The sequence below is a fragment of the Neophocaena asiaeorientalis genome, unplaced genomic scaffold (assembly GCF_003031525.2).
Source record: "Neophocaena asiaeorientalis asiaeorientalis breed wild unplaced genomic scaffold, Neophocaena_asiaeorientalis_V1.1 scaffold256, whole genome shotgun sequence".
NCBI classification, from domain to species: Eukaryota; Metazoa; Chordata; class Mammalia; order Artiodactyla; family Phocoenidae; genus Neophocaena; species Neophocaena asiaeorientalis.
The window spans coordinates 5,958,016-5,973,510 of NW_020185324.1; the positions used below are offsets into that span (position 1 = coordinate 5,958,016).

Here is a 15,495-nt window from a genome sequence, read left to right on the forward strand (position 1 = left end):
TCTCTGCGGTCTGCACTGATAGCCGCGGCTCGCGCCCGTCTCTGGAGCTCCTTTAAGCAGCACTCTTAATCCCCTCTCCTCGCACACCAGGAAACAGAGGGGAAAAAAAATCTTTTTCCTCTTCGGCAGCTCCAGACTTTTTCCCGGACTCCCTCCCGGATATCCGTGGCGCACTAGCCCCCTTCAGGCTGTGTTCACACTGCCAACCCCAGTCCTCTCCCTGGGATCTGACCTCCGAAGCCCGAGCCTCAGCTCCCAGCCCCAGCCGCCCCGGTGGGTGAGCAGACAATCCTCCCGGGCTGGTGAGTGCTGGTCGGCACCGATCCTCTGTGCAGGAATCTCCCTGCTTTGCCCTCCACACCCCTGTTGCTGTGCTCTCCTCCGTGGCTCCGAAGCTTCCCACTCCGCCACCCGCAGTCTCCACCCGCGAAGGGGCTTCCTAGTGTGTGGAAACCTTTCCTCCTTCACAGCTCCCTCCAACTGGTGCAGGTCCCGTCCCTATTCTTTTGCCTCTGTTTTTTCTTTTTTCTTTTGACCTACCCAGGTACGTGGGGGAGTTTCTTGCCTTTTGGGAGGTCTGAGGTCTTCTGCCAGAGTTCAGTAGGTGTTCTGTAGGAGTTGTTCCACGTGTAGATGTATTTCTGATGTATCTGTGGGGAGGAAGGTGATCTCTGTGTCTTATTCTTTGCCATCTTCCCCCTCTCCTCCTCTGTTCAGTTCTTATCTTTGCTTTTGAAGAACTCAATCTTACCATATGACGGCAGAAAATTTCTTTACTATCATAAAGTAACATTGCAGGGTTGTGTTTTTTTAATCCTGTTTGTCCATAAATAGGCCTAAAACAAATTAATGAGTTTACAGTATTATTTTGAATAATACTGAAGAAGTGTATGTATACATATATACATATTATATATCATAGTACATATAATGATATGCACATATTACAGAAGATTATTGAAATATGTAAGAAACATAATAATAAAGAATTATTTTGAATATCAGTGGGTTTGTCTAAGCTCTCCACAGTAATCTCTTTCCTTATAGTGTGGAATTGCTGAGGGGACTCTGATTAGAATGTGGGTTACAACAGAGTACCTTACATTAGGCTCCCCATAGCAAGCAGGGAAGACCCAAACCTGCCGCAGTAATTACACAGTTTTTCTGAAAATAATGGGTTCTTTGAGACTCCTGAAAATTTGTTTCATTATACATTTGACAAAAGGGCTTGATAGTTTGCTTTCCTATTAGTCTGATGTGAATTTGATAGGTTACATTTAAAAGTTCTTTAAAATTACTGCAGAGTTGTTTTCATTGATTAAAGAAGCTAACCATAAACGTTGTTTGAAATTCTGCCTGAAGCAGTTTTCCTGTCAGTTTATTTGCTTCATGGCAACTGATTGAAACCAGAGGGGATATTCAGGCAGAAGCTAAGTGGCCCCGAGATTCTGTGATTCCTTGGGTATTCTTAAAAGGCCACACAGTCATAAAAACAAACAATAAATGCAGCTGTGTTTTGTTTTAGGTCACTCCTTAGACTTTCAGTGATCTCCCAAGCAATGAAATTAGAAACTTGATCAGAATTCCTAAGTTGCTGTGGATTGACAGATAATAATTACAGTTGAACTTGCCTGTTAGGCACCTTTCCATGAAGGCCAAGGCAAGCAGCAAGTTTAAATTTGTGAAAAAATTACAGAGAATGCTCATTGTGTAGCAGGGCTACATACTATTGCCTAAAGCAAAGATTTTTTTAGTCACATTTTCAGAAAACTGTCTGTCGCAGGAAATAGACCTGAGCTTTTTTGGAGTCAGGGAGACAAATTTATATTCTTTTCTGTTGATCTTCAACAGTTATTTAACTCAGTTTTCTCATCTGTAAAATGGGAATGATATACATGTTTTGAGAGTCACTAGGAGAAATGAAAGAATATGTAAGGTTTATGTAAGATACCTGGCAATAATGGGAGTTCAAGAAATCATAAATTATATTACACCAGCAGAGTATTTGCCTCACTTTTCCTTGTATGGTACTTTTTAATGCTTCTTTTAATTTTACTGTTAAACTATTCCCATTGTTGTAGCTGCATTACTTCTCTGGGTTTAGGTAACCGTGGAGATAAAGAATTGCTTATATCTTCCCAAGTCATTTGTAGTATAAAAGGAATTCTTGTCTTCCTTGGTTGTTTTTCTAGAACATGGAAGTACCAGCAGTAAGTAGGCAGCATGCCACCCTTCTGTTCAACACAGCCCTGGAACAAAGCAAGTGGGACCTGTGTCGACACATGATTCGATTTCTTAAAGCCATTGGCTCTGGAGAATCTGAGACACCTCCATCCACACCTACAGCTCAGGTTAGTTGCAGAATTGCACAGCTTCTCTAGGCCATTACACCCACGTGGCATCTTCCTCTAATTGTATGGTGTGTAATCATAGGAACCCAGTTCAAGTGGTGGATTTGAGTTCTTCAGGAATCGAAGCATCAGTTTATCCCAGTCAGCTGAAAATGTACCTGCTAGTAAATTCAGCTTACAGAAAACACTAAGTATGCCGTCTGGCCCTTCTGGAAAAAGGTAAAAGAATGAAGAGCCGTTACTGGTTTTAGGGCATTCTGCGACACATTGCATTTCAGGGTGTTTGTAAAATTGCATCTTGGGAAAACAACTATTTGATCCAATTGCAATTCCTTTTTACATTCCCAAAAGGCTTCCCTTTTTTCTTTCTCCAAAGTTCACTTCTTTATCCTTTGTACAGTTTCTGCCCTTTGTACTGGAGTAGATCTTGGTGTGCCCATGCTGAATGCCACTAACTTTAAATTACCTCTGATAATAGAGGACCAGAATAAAAAGGAAGACAGATAAATCTGCAGATAATTCAAAAGCCTTCTTACAGGGCTTCCCTGGTGGCGCAGTGGTTGAGAGTCCGCCTGCCGATGCAGGGGACACGGGTTCGTGCCCTGCTCCAGGAAGATCCCACATGCCGCGGAGCGGCTGGGCCCGTGAGCTATGGCCGCTGAGCCTGCACGTCCGGAGCCTGTGCTCCACAACGGGAGAGGCCACAGCAGTGAGAGGCCCGCGTACCGCAAAAAAAACAAAACAAAACAAAACAAAAGCCTTCTTACAGTCAGCAATTTTACCCTTCTTTCCAACTATACCTCTTGACAAAAAGTAAAATTTAGTTCTCATGTACTTGACTCTCCTGTGACTCTTGAGTGGAGAAGTCATTAAACAGTGGAAGCCAAAAAGAAGTGTATCCTGGAGCCTGAAACCTACATTACACGTAGATGGGTTATTTCTCCTGAGAGGTAACTATGAACTCATACTGAACATTGTAAAATAGAATTTCCTCCGTTTTGTGAGGTCCTTGTATTCCTTCCTGTGTTATTTGGTTCTGTGTGTATTCTTACTACAGTGCCTGACACATAGTGAGAGCTTATTGAACATTTTTTATTGTGATGTTTTACTGCTTTTTCTTATCACAGCCATTAATACAGCCCCATTCCCAGCATGCACACACACACACACACACACACACACACACACACACACACACACAGAGTCATGGACTATAAACAAGTTAAATGCAACCATGGAGGATTGTAAACAATTGCCAGGCAAACAGTAGCTTCTCAGCCATGCCCCTGAATTTAAAAGTGCTGGCTAATATATACTAAGCACTCACTATGTGCTAGGCACGGTTCTAAGCATTTCCATGTGTAGGTCTTTCAGTCCTTACAACAGCTCCATATGGGTAGATACTGTTCCACATTACACAGGTGAAAAACAGAGGCCCAGAAAAATAAATTTGCTTTATGTTTGTACAACTTATGTGTGGCAGAGCCAAGATCTGAATCTAGGCAGTCCTGCTCCAATACTGCCTCTTGCTGAAAGCACCCCGTCACCCAGTGACCAGACCAGTTATACCACGTCAGTTCACATGAATAAGGGACAGTAGAATATATTTAGCAGTTAATTTTTTAAAATCCGTTTTGATGTGTCTGTAAAACTCACATTAAGAGACTTCATTTCAGTGTGCTTCTCTCTCGTTAGTTCCTTTGCTCTGATCTTCCCTCTTTTCATTGGTCTTTCCAAATACAGCATTTTTTTGCTCCCTTTCTTTCCTTTCTCCAGCTACCATCCTCTTCCTGGTTTGACTTAGTCAGTCTCCTGTTCTTTCCTATTCTATGTTTTCATTATACAAATATGTTTTAAGAGGCTACTATGATCCAGGTATTGTTTAATAGATTGTGGTATCAAATGGAGAAGCCCTAATACTTTAGCTTCAATCAGAATTAGATCTTAGATGTCTTACCTCCGTGTCAGCGGTTTCAGTGTTACTTCATAAAAGTATTTGAAGTTCTCCAGTGAAGATTGTTCTGTAGCTTTCTTGTGTTCCCACTTACAGATGGAGCAAAGACAGTGACTGTGCTGAGAACATGTATATTGATATGATGCTCTGGAGACATGCCCGGCGTCTCTTAGAAGAAGTTCGGCTAAAGGATCTCGGCTGCTTTGCAGCGCAGCTGGGCTTTGAACTAATTAGTTGGCTGTGCAAGGAACGTACCCGAGCTGCCCGAGTAGACAACTTTGTGTTAGCCCTGAAGAGACTCCACAAAGATTTCCTATGGCCACTTCCCATCATCCCAGCTTCTTCTCTCAGTTCTCCTTTCAAAAATGGAAAATACCGAACAGGTAATGTAGGCTTTGTGTTACTTGTACAGGGAGGATTGTATTTTGCTCCAAATATGTAGACATTTTGCTGTTAGTTGATATTCAAGGAAGTCTTTTCATTCCAAGGTCACAACAGATAAAAGCTAACTTTTGGTGCATCACTTGGAACATCCACCATTTGACTAAGGATGTAAATAAAGTAGAACATACGTCTCTAGGTCTTATGACCTTTAAGTCTAATTTATAAATCCAGCCAATTGTTGTATCAGATGATCAGCAAGTTGAGCATTGACTGAACATAGAAGCTCCCACATTTGTTTTTTGTAGGAAGGAGTTATTAATCACAGACCTCAAAATGAGCTAAATTGTGACTTATCTGACAGGACTCATTCCAGAGAAATGGTAAAAATGCATCTTGAGAGCTTGGGCCATCTTCTAAATTACGAGAGGACAAAGTGAAACTGTATTTTGATAAAAGAAAAAAGTTTTTTTAGTTCAGGTCTTTTACAGAAGACTGTTGTAATTATTATCACTTATGAAAATTCAAACAAACCTTTATTATGGCATTTGGAAACTTCATGTCACGTTAAAACCAAGGAAAATCATTTAAAGATGAACAGAATAAAGTTTTGCCTAGTTCTAGTAAGATACATGATGATATAAGATGACTGCTGGGTGGCGTTATATAGTCAGTCCATTCTGTTACAGTCCCACATCCCTGGTTCAGTGGATGGATGATGCAGTATAGGGACAGTAATTAGCTCTGAACTTTTAGTATTTGGGGTTGGTGAGGGAAGAGAAGCTGAAAGAACTGAATTGGAAATGGCAGTGTGTGCACCTTTAATTCCCATTTTTTTCTTTGTTTTTGGACCTACCTTGCAGTGGGAGAGCAGCTGTTAACGTCCCAGTCAGCTGACCCATTTTTGAACCTTGAGATAGACGCTGGCATCTCTAATGTCCAACGAAGTCGGAGCTGGCTCGGCAACATTGGCCCCACGCATCATGAAATAGACACAGCCTCATCCCATGGACCACAGATGCAAGACGCCTTCCTTTCACCTTTATCTAATAAAGGTAGATATCATTTTAAACCCTAGCTCCTCTTCAGTTCCTGTGGAGGAAAGTTTATATGCTATAGCACTTCAGAGAGAGAGCTTCACTCTTTTCTTTCAAGATATGTCCTTGAGGATTAGCCATTTGTATCTGCTGGAGGGGTGGATAGTTACTAGAACAAGGCCATATTGGCCTTGACTATACTTTGCTATGTTTATTTTAGATATTGGCCTTGACTATACTTTGCTATGTTTATTTTAGATAAATGAAATAGGTAAATTCTCATTACAGCTCAGCACTAATAAATGAACCTTTGTAATCAACTTTGATGATACAGAAACACTAACTTTGAACCTCAAGTAAGCAAAATGTTATCCGTGTGTAAAGAATTCCATTCTTCTCATAGGTAGACCCGTATCATGAAAAATTGTACCCAGTTATCTTCTATTTTTTATTTCACTGATACAAATTTATGGAAAAATTTTTTTCTCTTATAAATTCCTGCATGATATCCTTAATTTTGCCTCTTAGCCTTCAAAGCCTAAAATATTACTGTCTGACCCTTTATCAAAAAATGTGTGTCAGCTTCTGCAATTATAGTAATGGTTACATTACAGGTTGAAGAAGTTTTAAAGTGATTTATGTTGTTTAGGTTTATATAAGAACTTAAGTAGCAACTGGTCTGATTTTTCTGGGGTTTTTTAATGGCCAGGCATTCACCTGATGTTTGATTTTCAGTGTGTCATCACTGTTACCGGAGCTTCTGCTATGTGGAGAGGCATTTAGCTGCCATGACTTTCTTTTTAAATTTTGGTAGAATACATGTAAAAATTTACTATCTTAACCATTTTTAAGTGTACAGTTCAGTGGTTTTAACTACATTTTTATTGTTGTGCAACCAACCTGCAGAACTCTTAATTCTTTTCATCTTGCAAAACCAAAACTCTGTACTCTGAATAACAGCTCCCCATCCCTCTCTCCCCCAACTCCCAGCAACTACCATTCTATTTTCTGTCTCTGTGTATTTGTCTTTTTGTGTCTGGCTTCTTTCACTTAGCATAATGTTCTCAAAGTTCATCCCTGTTGTAGCATGCATGGAAATTTCCTTTCTTTTTAAGGCTGAATAATATTCCATTATGTGTTTATAACACATTTCATCCATCCACCAGGGGACATTTGCATTGCCTCCACCTTTTGGTTGATTGTGAGTTACGCTGTAATGAATGTGGGAGTACAGTGAGCATGGGAGGTCTCTTCGAGACCCTACTTCCAGTTCTTTTGGGTATATACCCAGAAGTAGGATTGGCAGATCACATGGTAATTCTGTTTTCAATTTTTTTCCCATAGCAGCTGCACCATTTTGCATTCCTACCAACACTGGCAAGGATTCCAGGTTTGCCACATCCTCACCAATACTTACTTGCTGGTTTTGTTGATAGCAGCATCCTAATGGACGTGAGGTGGCATCATTGCTTTTTTTTTTAGAAAACTTTCTAAAGAGGTCACTTCAAACATATTTAAAAAGGAGAAATAATAGTATAATGGACACCCTCCCCCCAGCCCCCACTCCAGTTATTACCAAGTCAGGAACAAATTTGTTTTATCCACTTTCCCCTTCCTGTATTATTGAACTAAATCCGAGACATGATATATTTTATCTGTGAACATTTCAGTATATATTTCTGAAGACTCTTCTTGAAGATAATGATAATTACACCATTAACATCTCTCTAAAAATTTAATAGTAATTCCTTAATACCATCAAATATCCAGTAAATATTCAAATTCCAACTGTTTTATAATGTCGTAATTTTTTTATGGTTTGAATCAAGATCCAAATAAGATTCACACACTGTGATTATGTTTTTTAATCTTCTTTTTAGTGATTGTTCCCCCTCCCCATTTCTCTTTTTTTTCCCCTTGCAGTTTATTCATTGAATAAACTTGCTTCTGTGGATTTTCTCATGATGTGGATTTTAGGTTATTGCATTTTCATGGTTTAGACAGTTTCCTCTGTATTGTAAATTGGTAATTGAATCTAAAAACGTGATCGAGAATTCCCTGGCGGTCCAGTGGTTAGGACTCTCTACTCTCACTGCGAAGGGGGCCCAGGTTTAATCCCTGGTCAGGGAACTAAAATCCCACAAGCCGCGAAGCATGCCCCCAGCCGCCACCCCCTCCCAAAAAAAAAAAGACAAATTATTGCTAGGTTTTTTTTTTTTCAGAGGTGGGCAAGACTACTTTTTAGGTAGTATGAAGGCACATAAGGCCTGGTTACCTCTAATAATTTTTTTTTTATATCTATTATTATTAATGTAACATGGGAGTTTTAGTAGTAGATTTAATGTTTTGGTCTCAAAATCCTGAAGAGAAATCAACATCTGAGAGACAGCTAATATTTATAATGAAAGGAAAACATATTTTCTACATGAAGCTAGTTTGTAACTTTTGGCAATTCTTCATCAGGTGATGAATGCAGTATTGGTTCAGCCACAGACTTGACTGAAAGTAGCTCCATGGTGGATGGAGACTGGACAATGGTGGATGAAAATTTCTCCACACTCAGTTTAACTCAGTCAGACCTAGAGCACATCTCCATGGAGTTGGCAAGTAAAGGACCTCACAAATCCCAGGTTCAGCTTCGGTGAGTTTCTCAGCATTTTGAAAGCATAGAATGCATACTCAGGATATTTGGGCAAATTGGGTACAGAGGCTACTTTCCCGATGATGATTGCCCTTATGTACATCTGTAGATCGTTTTTAGCATCAGTCATTTGTGTTTCTGCTTATATATGTAGGTATTTGCTACACATCTTCATGGAGGCAGGATGTCTGGACTGGTGTGTTGTTATAGGCCTGATTCTCAGAGAATCCTCAATAATCAACCAGATTTTGGTTATTATACAATCTTCAGAGGTAGATGGAGAGATGTTACAGAACATAAAGACAGGGCTGCATGCTGTGGACAGATGGGCCTCTACAGATTGGTAAGTGCTAGTTTCATTAGGTTTGTTATCTTCACGGTCCTTTGGTGAATCCTGTCCTTTCACATTAAGGCTTAGTTCTGGTTCATTTATTTGGAGATTTTTTAGGTTGCTAGAGATAAAAACTCCTTTTGTATATTCATTTTAAAGGCTAGTTTCTTTAGTTACCATTTTATACCAGGAGTAATATCCATTGAGATAGTGTTGGTCAGTGAATACATGTCACTGACTCAAGACTGATGCAGTACAAATGATCTTAGATCTAGGGTGGAACTTGAGATTTTTAGTTCTGTCAAGTAGAAGGTAATAACCTAAAAACATCTGCTTGAGAAGATAAAAATTTAAGGTCTGTGTGAATTTAACATTCTATGGCAATTACTAACAAGCCCAAATTAAAGAGTCGTGAATGAAGTTAAAAGAGCTTGGGATTCTACCCCTTTGTCGCCAGTTATGTGTGGATTTGGGATTTCCCTTACTTGGGTCTAGTTTTCCTTAATTGGTAGATTCATTCATGTTAAATGTTCTCTGAAGGTCCTGTTTTTCAAGTCTAAAATCCTATCGGTGCTTAGATTATAGAATACGATTTTTAATCGTAATACTGGATAAAGAATATCAGTCTTTGCTCTTCGTGCTCACACTTACATTATGTGCTGCTCCCTCAATGGTGGCCTTGGCACCTAAAAAGCCTTTCCTCCCGACCCTTCTGTGCCTCCTCCGCTCCCCCACAATCTCATTGACCTTACTATATCAGTGCTTGGTAGGAATTCATCCATAACATGCTATGGAGCCTTTTGAATGTGGCAGAGGAGAGCTAATTTCCTTTTTCTTCTCCTTAGTCCTGGATATAAGCCATTTTTAAACATCATTAAGCCACAACTGCAGAAGCTCAGTGAGATAACAGAAGAGCAGGTCCAGCCTGAAGCCTTCCAGGCAATAACTGTGGGTAAGACTCCTGAACAGACAACCCCCCGGGCAGAGGAGAACAGGAGCTCCTCCAGCCACGGGAGCATCTCCCAGGGCGAGGTTGGAGGTAGCAGTTCGGTCAGCCGGAAAGAGGAGGACACAATGCGAGCAGAGGAGGAGGAACCTTTTCAGGATGGGACTTACGACTGTTCTGTGTCCTAACAACATTGGGTGCCGTCACCACGGGCAGTATTAATTAGCAGCAGCATGCAGCTGAGGACACTGTGACCTAGCTGGATGATTTAACCAGGGAGAGAACTCAGCTCTGAGACTCTGGTAAGGTATTACTAAATTTTAACTAACTCTTTCTCCTCTAAGAAATCTCTTTGAGTCCATAAAAATGTGATATCAAAAAAATCATCTTTCATAAAAAAATTTTTTTAAGCTGCAGTGGAAGTAATAAAGAGTATTGTACAGATGTACACGAGAATATTTTGGTTTTATTCTTAAAGGTTGGTAGCTCTTAAACCACAGGGATTGTTTTGCCCCAGATGAGCAAAACACTTTTCACTACTTACAGCTTCCTATGTTTTCTGGTTCAGCGTGTGTTCAGACTGCTTTTTAAAAACAAATGCTAAGGTGCTTGCTATAGCTCATCAAGTACTTGAGCTACCTGTATGCCCCCTTGGATCAAGAGCACTGGCCTCCCTAACTGGGCCTCTGAATAGATGCCTGCCCTAGCATAAGAGGTGCCTGTGTGAAGGAGACATGCTCCTCTTCTAGCCTGTTAAATCCCGGTCCTGAATTGATGGGAGCTATTTACCTGTGAGTCAGTGTGCCTGCTTTTTAGCAAGCTTGGTTCCTGCTAGGTCAGCGTGGGCTGAGGTCTGAGGAGTTTTTATCAATTATGCTATTAGATACCACTAAACTATTTTGTATCAAAGAATTGTTATCTTTTTGTGAGTACTCTTGTGTAAGTATACTCAAAGGCACTGTTCATATTTTTAGGGCTTGTACTATAATTTGTAAGGTTTTATGCTGGATTCTGCATGGCTATAGATACTCACTCTTGGAACAAAGACAGGGCTTGCTCTTCTTTCCAAATATAAGCAGTCTTCATAGAGGAAGACAGGTTTATTGGCTTGGTCATAAGGTAACAGAAATGGTCACACGGATCATGAAATGAAACAGGTTTTGTGCAAATTAATGTAGTTTCTTATTTATTGCTTTTATAAATTGAATAAAAATGGACTTTTATGTAAATAGACTGCTGAATCCTGTATTATCACAGCTACTAAAAATTAGTATGTAAAGAATGCATTCTTCATTGTAACTTTTTAAATATTTTATGTATTTCTAGAAATAACTTTAGTTTTCATACATTATGAAAACATGACTGCATACTCAATTGCTTTAGACTGAACACATATCCACTGTATGTACATCAATTACCTTATAACAGTATTAATTTAGATAGCTTGTTTGTACTGTGCAATTTGAACAAAGGAATGCAATGTTATTTTTTACAAAAATGAACTTATTTTTATAATAACAATGTATTTGATGTGGACCAAATTCATACCACTATGTAAAACAGCCTCTCTTCTCATAGTGCAATTACAGTTTAGAAATAAAACTTGGTCCTCTATCCTTGCTTTTTAAAGTAAATGGCTAGCTTTAGTTGTCCTAGCCAGGTTTCCTCTGAAGGGAAACCCAAAACCATTTTGAAAATGCTCTGTTCATAACTCATCAGACGGTTTTAAATTATTGAGTTTGGTAATTTACTATCACTTACTTTTCACATTACAAGTGCAATAATTTCATATACAAAAACTCCTGAATGGGTGGAATATGTGATTACTGGTACCTGGGCCTTCTGGTGCTATGTTTATTTAAGCCTTTGTTTTAAACCACCTTTCCCTGAATTTTAAGATAGAAAATGTTTCCCATGTGAGTACATGCAGCCCAGCAAGAAACTAAACTGAAGAATTTCTTCTCCTGTCCTAGTCCATTAGGAGAAGAACTAGCATTATTACTTTTGTGTTTGGTGTATTTAGTCAATAAAAATGACTTGCCATTGTAAACAGCTGTGATCTTTTTCAGGTATCCTAGTATGCTGCTGGGTTCATCCTGCACTCTTAAAAGCAGGGCACCAATAAGTTAACTGTATTCCTGTGGTTAACGCCATGAACGAAACTTTTCTTGTATAAACTACTTGTTTTTCAACTAAGAGATATAGGTGGCCCCAAGGCAAAAAAATTGGCAACTTTATAGAAAATTTCTCTTTGGTAATGTGTTACATTAATTTTTTTAATTCATATTTTAATTTTGCCTTGTTTGGATCACATATCGACTGTTTAAGCCATAATTTTAACCAGTAAATTTAAATATTCAATATAACTATTTGAAGTTTAAATTATTTGCTGATACCAAAACAAGAAGTCATTTGGGGGTAGAGTCAACCTTTGCTTGTAATTAAAGTTGCTGCTACTTCTGTAATGTGTATTTTTTTACTTGGTAAAGGGCAATAAAACCATTACGTGAACTTTTGTTTATTCATCATCTCAAATTAACAGCAAAAAGTATATGTATTGAAAGTCATAAAAATATTTTCATTATATAATTCTATCTCTTAGAATTTTCCTTATGAAATAACTAGAAATTTAGATTTAAAATCTGTATGCAGAATTATTTAGAATAGGAGCGTCAAGAGTTGGCAGCCTAGATGCCTGGCAATAAATAGGCAATTGGAACAGATGGTCCATATCGATGACATAGAAAATACTCAAAATATAATGAAAAATGATATAAAAGTACACATACTGGGCTTCCCTGGTGGCGCAGTGGTTGAGAGTCTGCCTGCCGATGCAGGGGACACGGGTTCGTGCCCCGGTCCGGGAGGATCCCGCGTGCCGCGGAGCGGCTGGGCCCGTGGGCCGTGGCCGCTGAGCCTGCGCGTCCGGAGCCTGTGCTCCGCAGCGGGAGAGGCCACAGCAGTGAGAGGCCCACGTACCACAAAAAAAAAAAAAAAAAAAAAAAAAAAAAAAAAGTACACATACCAGAGGAAACTAGTCATTTCTAATACGTGTGACTAAAATAATAGGTGGAATTTTGACTTTTTCCTAAATCTGCTTTCTGTCTCTGAATTTGCCTGTTCTGGACATTTCATCTAAATGGACTTACATAATATGTGGCTTTTTCCGTCTGGCTTTCACTTAGCATGAGGTTTTCAACTTTGTATATTAGTAGTTCATTCCTTCTTAAGGCTGAATAATCCATTTTATGGATATATATATACTACATGTTTATCCATTCATCAGTTGAGGGACATTTGGGTGGTTTCCACTTTTTGACCATCATTAATAATGAACATTGATGTACAAGTTTCTGTGTGGACATATGTTTTCAGTTCTCTCTAGCAGTGGAAATGCTGTGTCATATAACTGGTTAATTTTTTTGAGGCAATGCCTAATTGTATTACCAAGTGCCTGTGCCTTTTTTTTTTTTTTTTAAACATTTCCACTAGCAGTGGAGGAGGGTTCTGGTTTCTACTATCAGCATATGTTATTATCTGTATTTTTGGTTATAGCCGTCTAAGTTATGTATGAAGTGGTATCTTATGGTTTAGATTTACATTTCCCTGATGGCTAATGTCTTTTCATATGATTATTAGCCATTCACATATCTCAGGAGAAAAATATGTATTCACATCCTTTGCACATTTCACAAATGGGTCATTTATTTTATTGTTGGTTTGCAAGAGGTCTTTATATATTCTGGATACTAGACTTACCAGAGAGATGATTTGCAAATATTTTCTCATTCTGAGGGCTTTTCACTTTCATGATACTGTCCTGTCTTTTGAGGCAAAGAAGTTTTTCATTTTGGTGAAGTCCAGCTTTTTCTTTGGTTGCTTGAGCTTTTGGGTGTCATATCCAAGAAACCATTGCCTAAATCCTAGGTTATGAAGATTTATGCCTGTGTTTTCTAATGAGAGTTTTATATTTTAGCACCTGCATTTAGGTTTTTGATCCATTGAGTTAATTTTTTGTTTTTGGTTTTTTTTTTTTTTTTGTGGTACGCGGGCCTCTCACTGTTGTGGCCTCTCTCTTTGTGGAGCACAGGCTCCACATGCGCAGGCTCAGTGGCCATGGCTCACGGGCCCAGCCGCTCTGCAGCATGTGGGATCTTCCCGGACCGGGGTACAAACCCGTGTCCCCTGTGTCGGCAGGAGGACTCTCAACCACTGCGCCACTAGGGAAGCCCCATTGAGTTAATTTTTATATATGGTATGAAGAGGTCTATAACTTTGTTCTTTCGTGTGTGAATATTCAGTTCCAGCACCATACACAGAAAAGATTTTTTTCCTATTGTCGAAAATCAATTGACTATAAATGTATGGGTTTATTTCTGAAACTGTCAGTTGTATTACATTGATCTCTGGGGTCTTTCCTTAATGCTGGTACCAGATTGTCTTGATTACTGTTGCTATTTAGGAGGAGATTTTGAATGTGTAAGTAAGTCTTAAGTGTTTTTTTCAGGACCATTTTGGCTCTTCTGGGTCCTGTGCATTTCCATTTGAATTTTACAATCAGCTTGTCAATTTCCGTGCACACCCACACACACACATAAGGCAGCTAGGATTCGGATATGGATTGTATTCAGATGAATTTGGAGAATATTGCCGTCTTGATAATATGCCTTCCAGTCCATGAACATGGGGTGTTTATCCAGTTATTCATGTCTTCAGTTTCTTTCAGTAGTGTTTTTAAGGTACTTTTTTGTTAAGCTTATTAGTATTTTATTCTTCTTGATGCTGTTGCAAATAGAATTATCTTTGGATTGTTCTTTATAAAAATACTATGCTGTAATTGGATCCTACAGCACTGCTGAATTCATTTACTATTGGGTTGGCCAAAAAGTTTGTTCAGGTTGTTCAGGTTTTTCGTACAATCTTAGGGAAAAACCCAAATGAACTTTTTGGCTGACCCAATATAGTTTTTTGTGTGGACTCTTTAGGATTTTCTGTATAGAAGATCATGTCGTCTGCGATTAGAGCCCTGGCCAGAGCCTCCAATACAGTATTCAAGTGGCAATAGTAGATATCCTTGTCCTTCTGACGTTAGGGGGTAAGTATTGAGTTGTTCATAAATTAGGATGTTTTAGCTGTTGAGTTTTTCATAGGTGACCTTTTCAGAAACATTTTGCATCTGTTGAGATTATACTGTAGTCCTTTATTCTAATAATCTGGTATGTGACATTGGTTTTTTTGAGGTGTCAAACCAACATTCCATTCCTGGTATACATCCATTTGGTCATGGTGTACGGCCAAACTTGGAGAAAAGAAATTATTATATTTTTTACCAATCAAATCAGGAAGTAGTGGTATCAAAAAAAGTACTGATGCACTTCAAAAATGCCCGAGATATTTTTTTGAACAAAAACAGACGTAAAGAGGCATAGAGGGATTTTGGCTTTATTGGCCCTAAAAGAAGGCAAGGTGTATTTAAGAATAGAAGTTATTCGGAGGGAATTCACTTAGGAAGGGAAGTAACTTGCACAGAGCTCTGGGAGCTGACAAGTGGTTGGTACACTGTTTGGGGACTGGTGGTGACCTTTCCTTGTGTGAAGATTGGAATGTGCAGGGGGTTACTCTCTGGCTGAAAGACCATATTTTCTTCGCTCCCTATCCCTATCAATCACTTAATGAAAGAATATCATTTATTAGCCCTTCAGTGATTTTCTTTGCCAGTGGCAATGATAAAACTGCTAAGTATGCTGTAGCTCAATATTTACCAAATGATTGATAGGCCATTGATTTCTGTGAAATTCAGATGCACAATTTCATTCCACAGTAAAATGGATTCCAGTTGAAGCCATGTTGAGTT

The 15,495-nt window shown here is 39.0% G+C and overlaps 1 protein-coding gene across 3 annotated transcripts in view; it reads left to right on the forward strand.

Annotated features, from left to right (window-relative positions):
• The window catches only part of RIC1 (RIC1 partner of RAB6A GEF complex), a 135,755-nt gene extending 123,603 nt beyond the window's left edge, over positions 1-12,152 (forward strand). For all 3 annotated transcript variants that reach the window (XM_024734276.1, XM_024734278.1, XM_024734277.1), the window contains 7 exons: positions 2,193-2,351; positions 2,434-2,570; positions 4,402-4,688; positions 5,550-5,741; positions 8,187-8,364; positions 8,519-8,707; positions 9,541-12,152. In XM_024734276.1, the coding sequence (XP_024590044.1) occupies positions 2,193-2,351; positions 2,434-2,570; positions 4,402-4,688; positions 5,550-5,741; positions 8,187-8,364; positions 8,519-8,707; positions 9,541-9,829 (1,431 nt within the window). In that variant the 3' untranslated portion in view covers positions 9,830-12,152. The remainder of the gene's footprint in view (positions 1-2,192; positions 2,352-2,433; positions 2,571-4,401; positions 4,689-5,549; positions 5,742-8,186; positions 8,365-8,518; positions 8,708-9,540) is intronic.
• Positions 12,153-15,495: the final 3,343 nt, after the last annotated feature.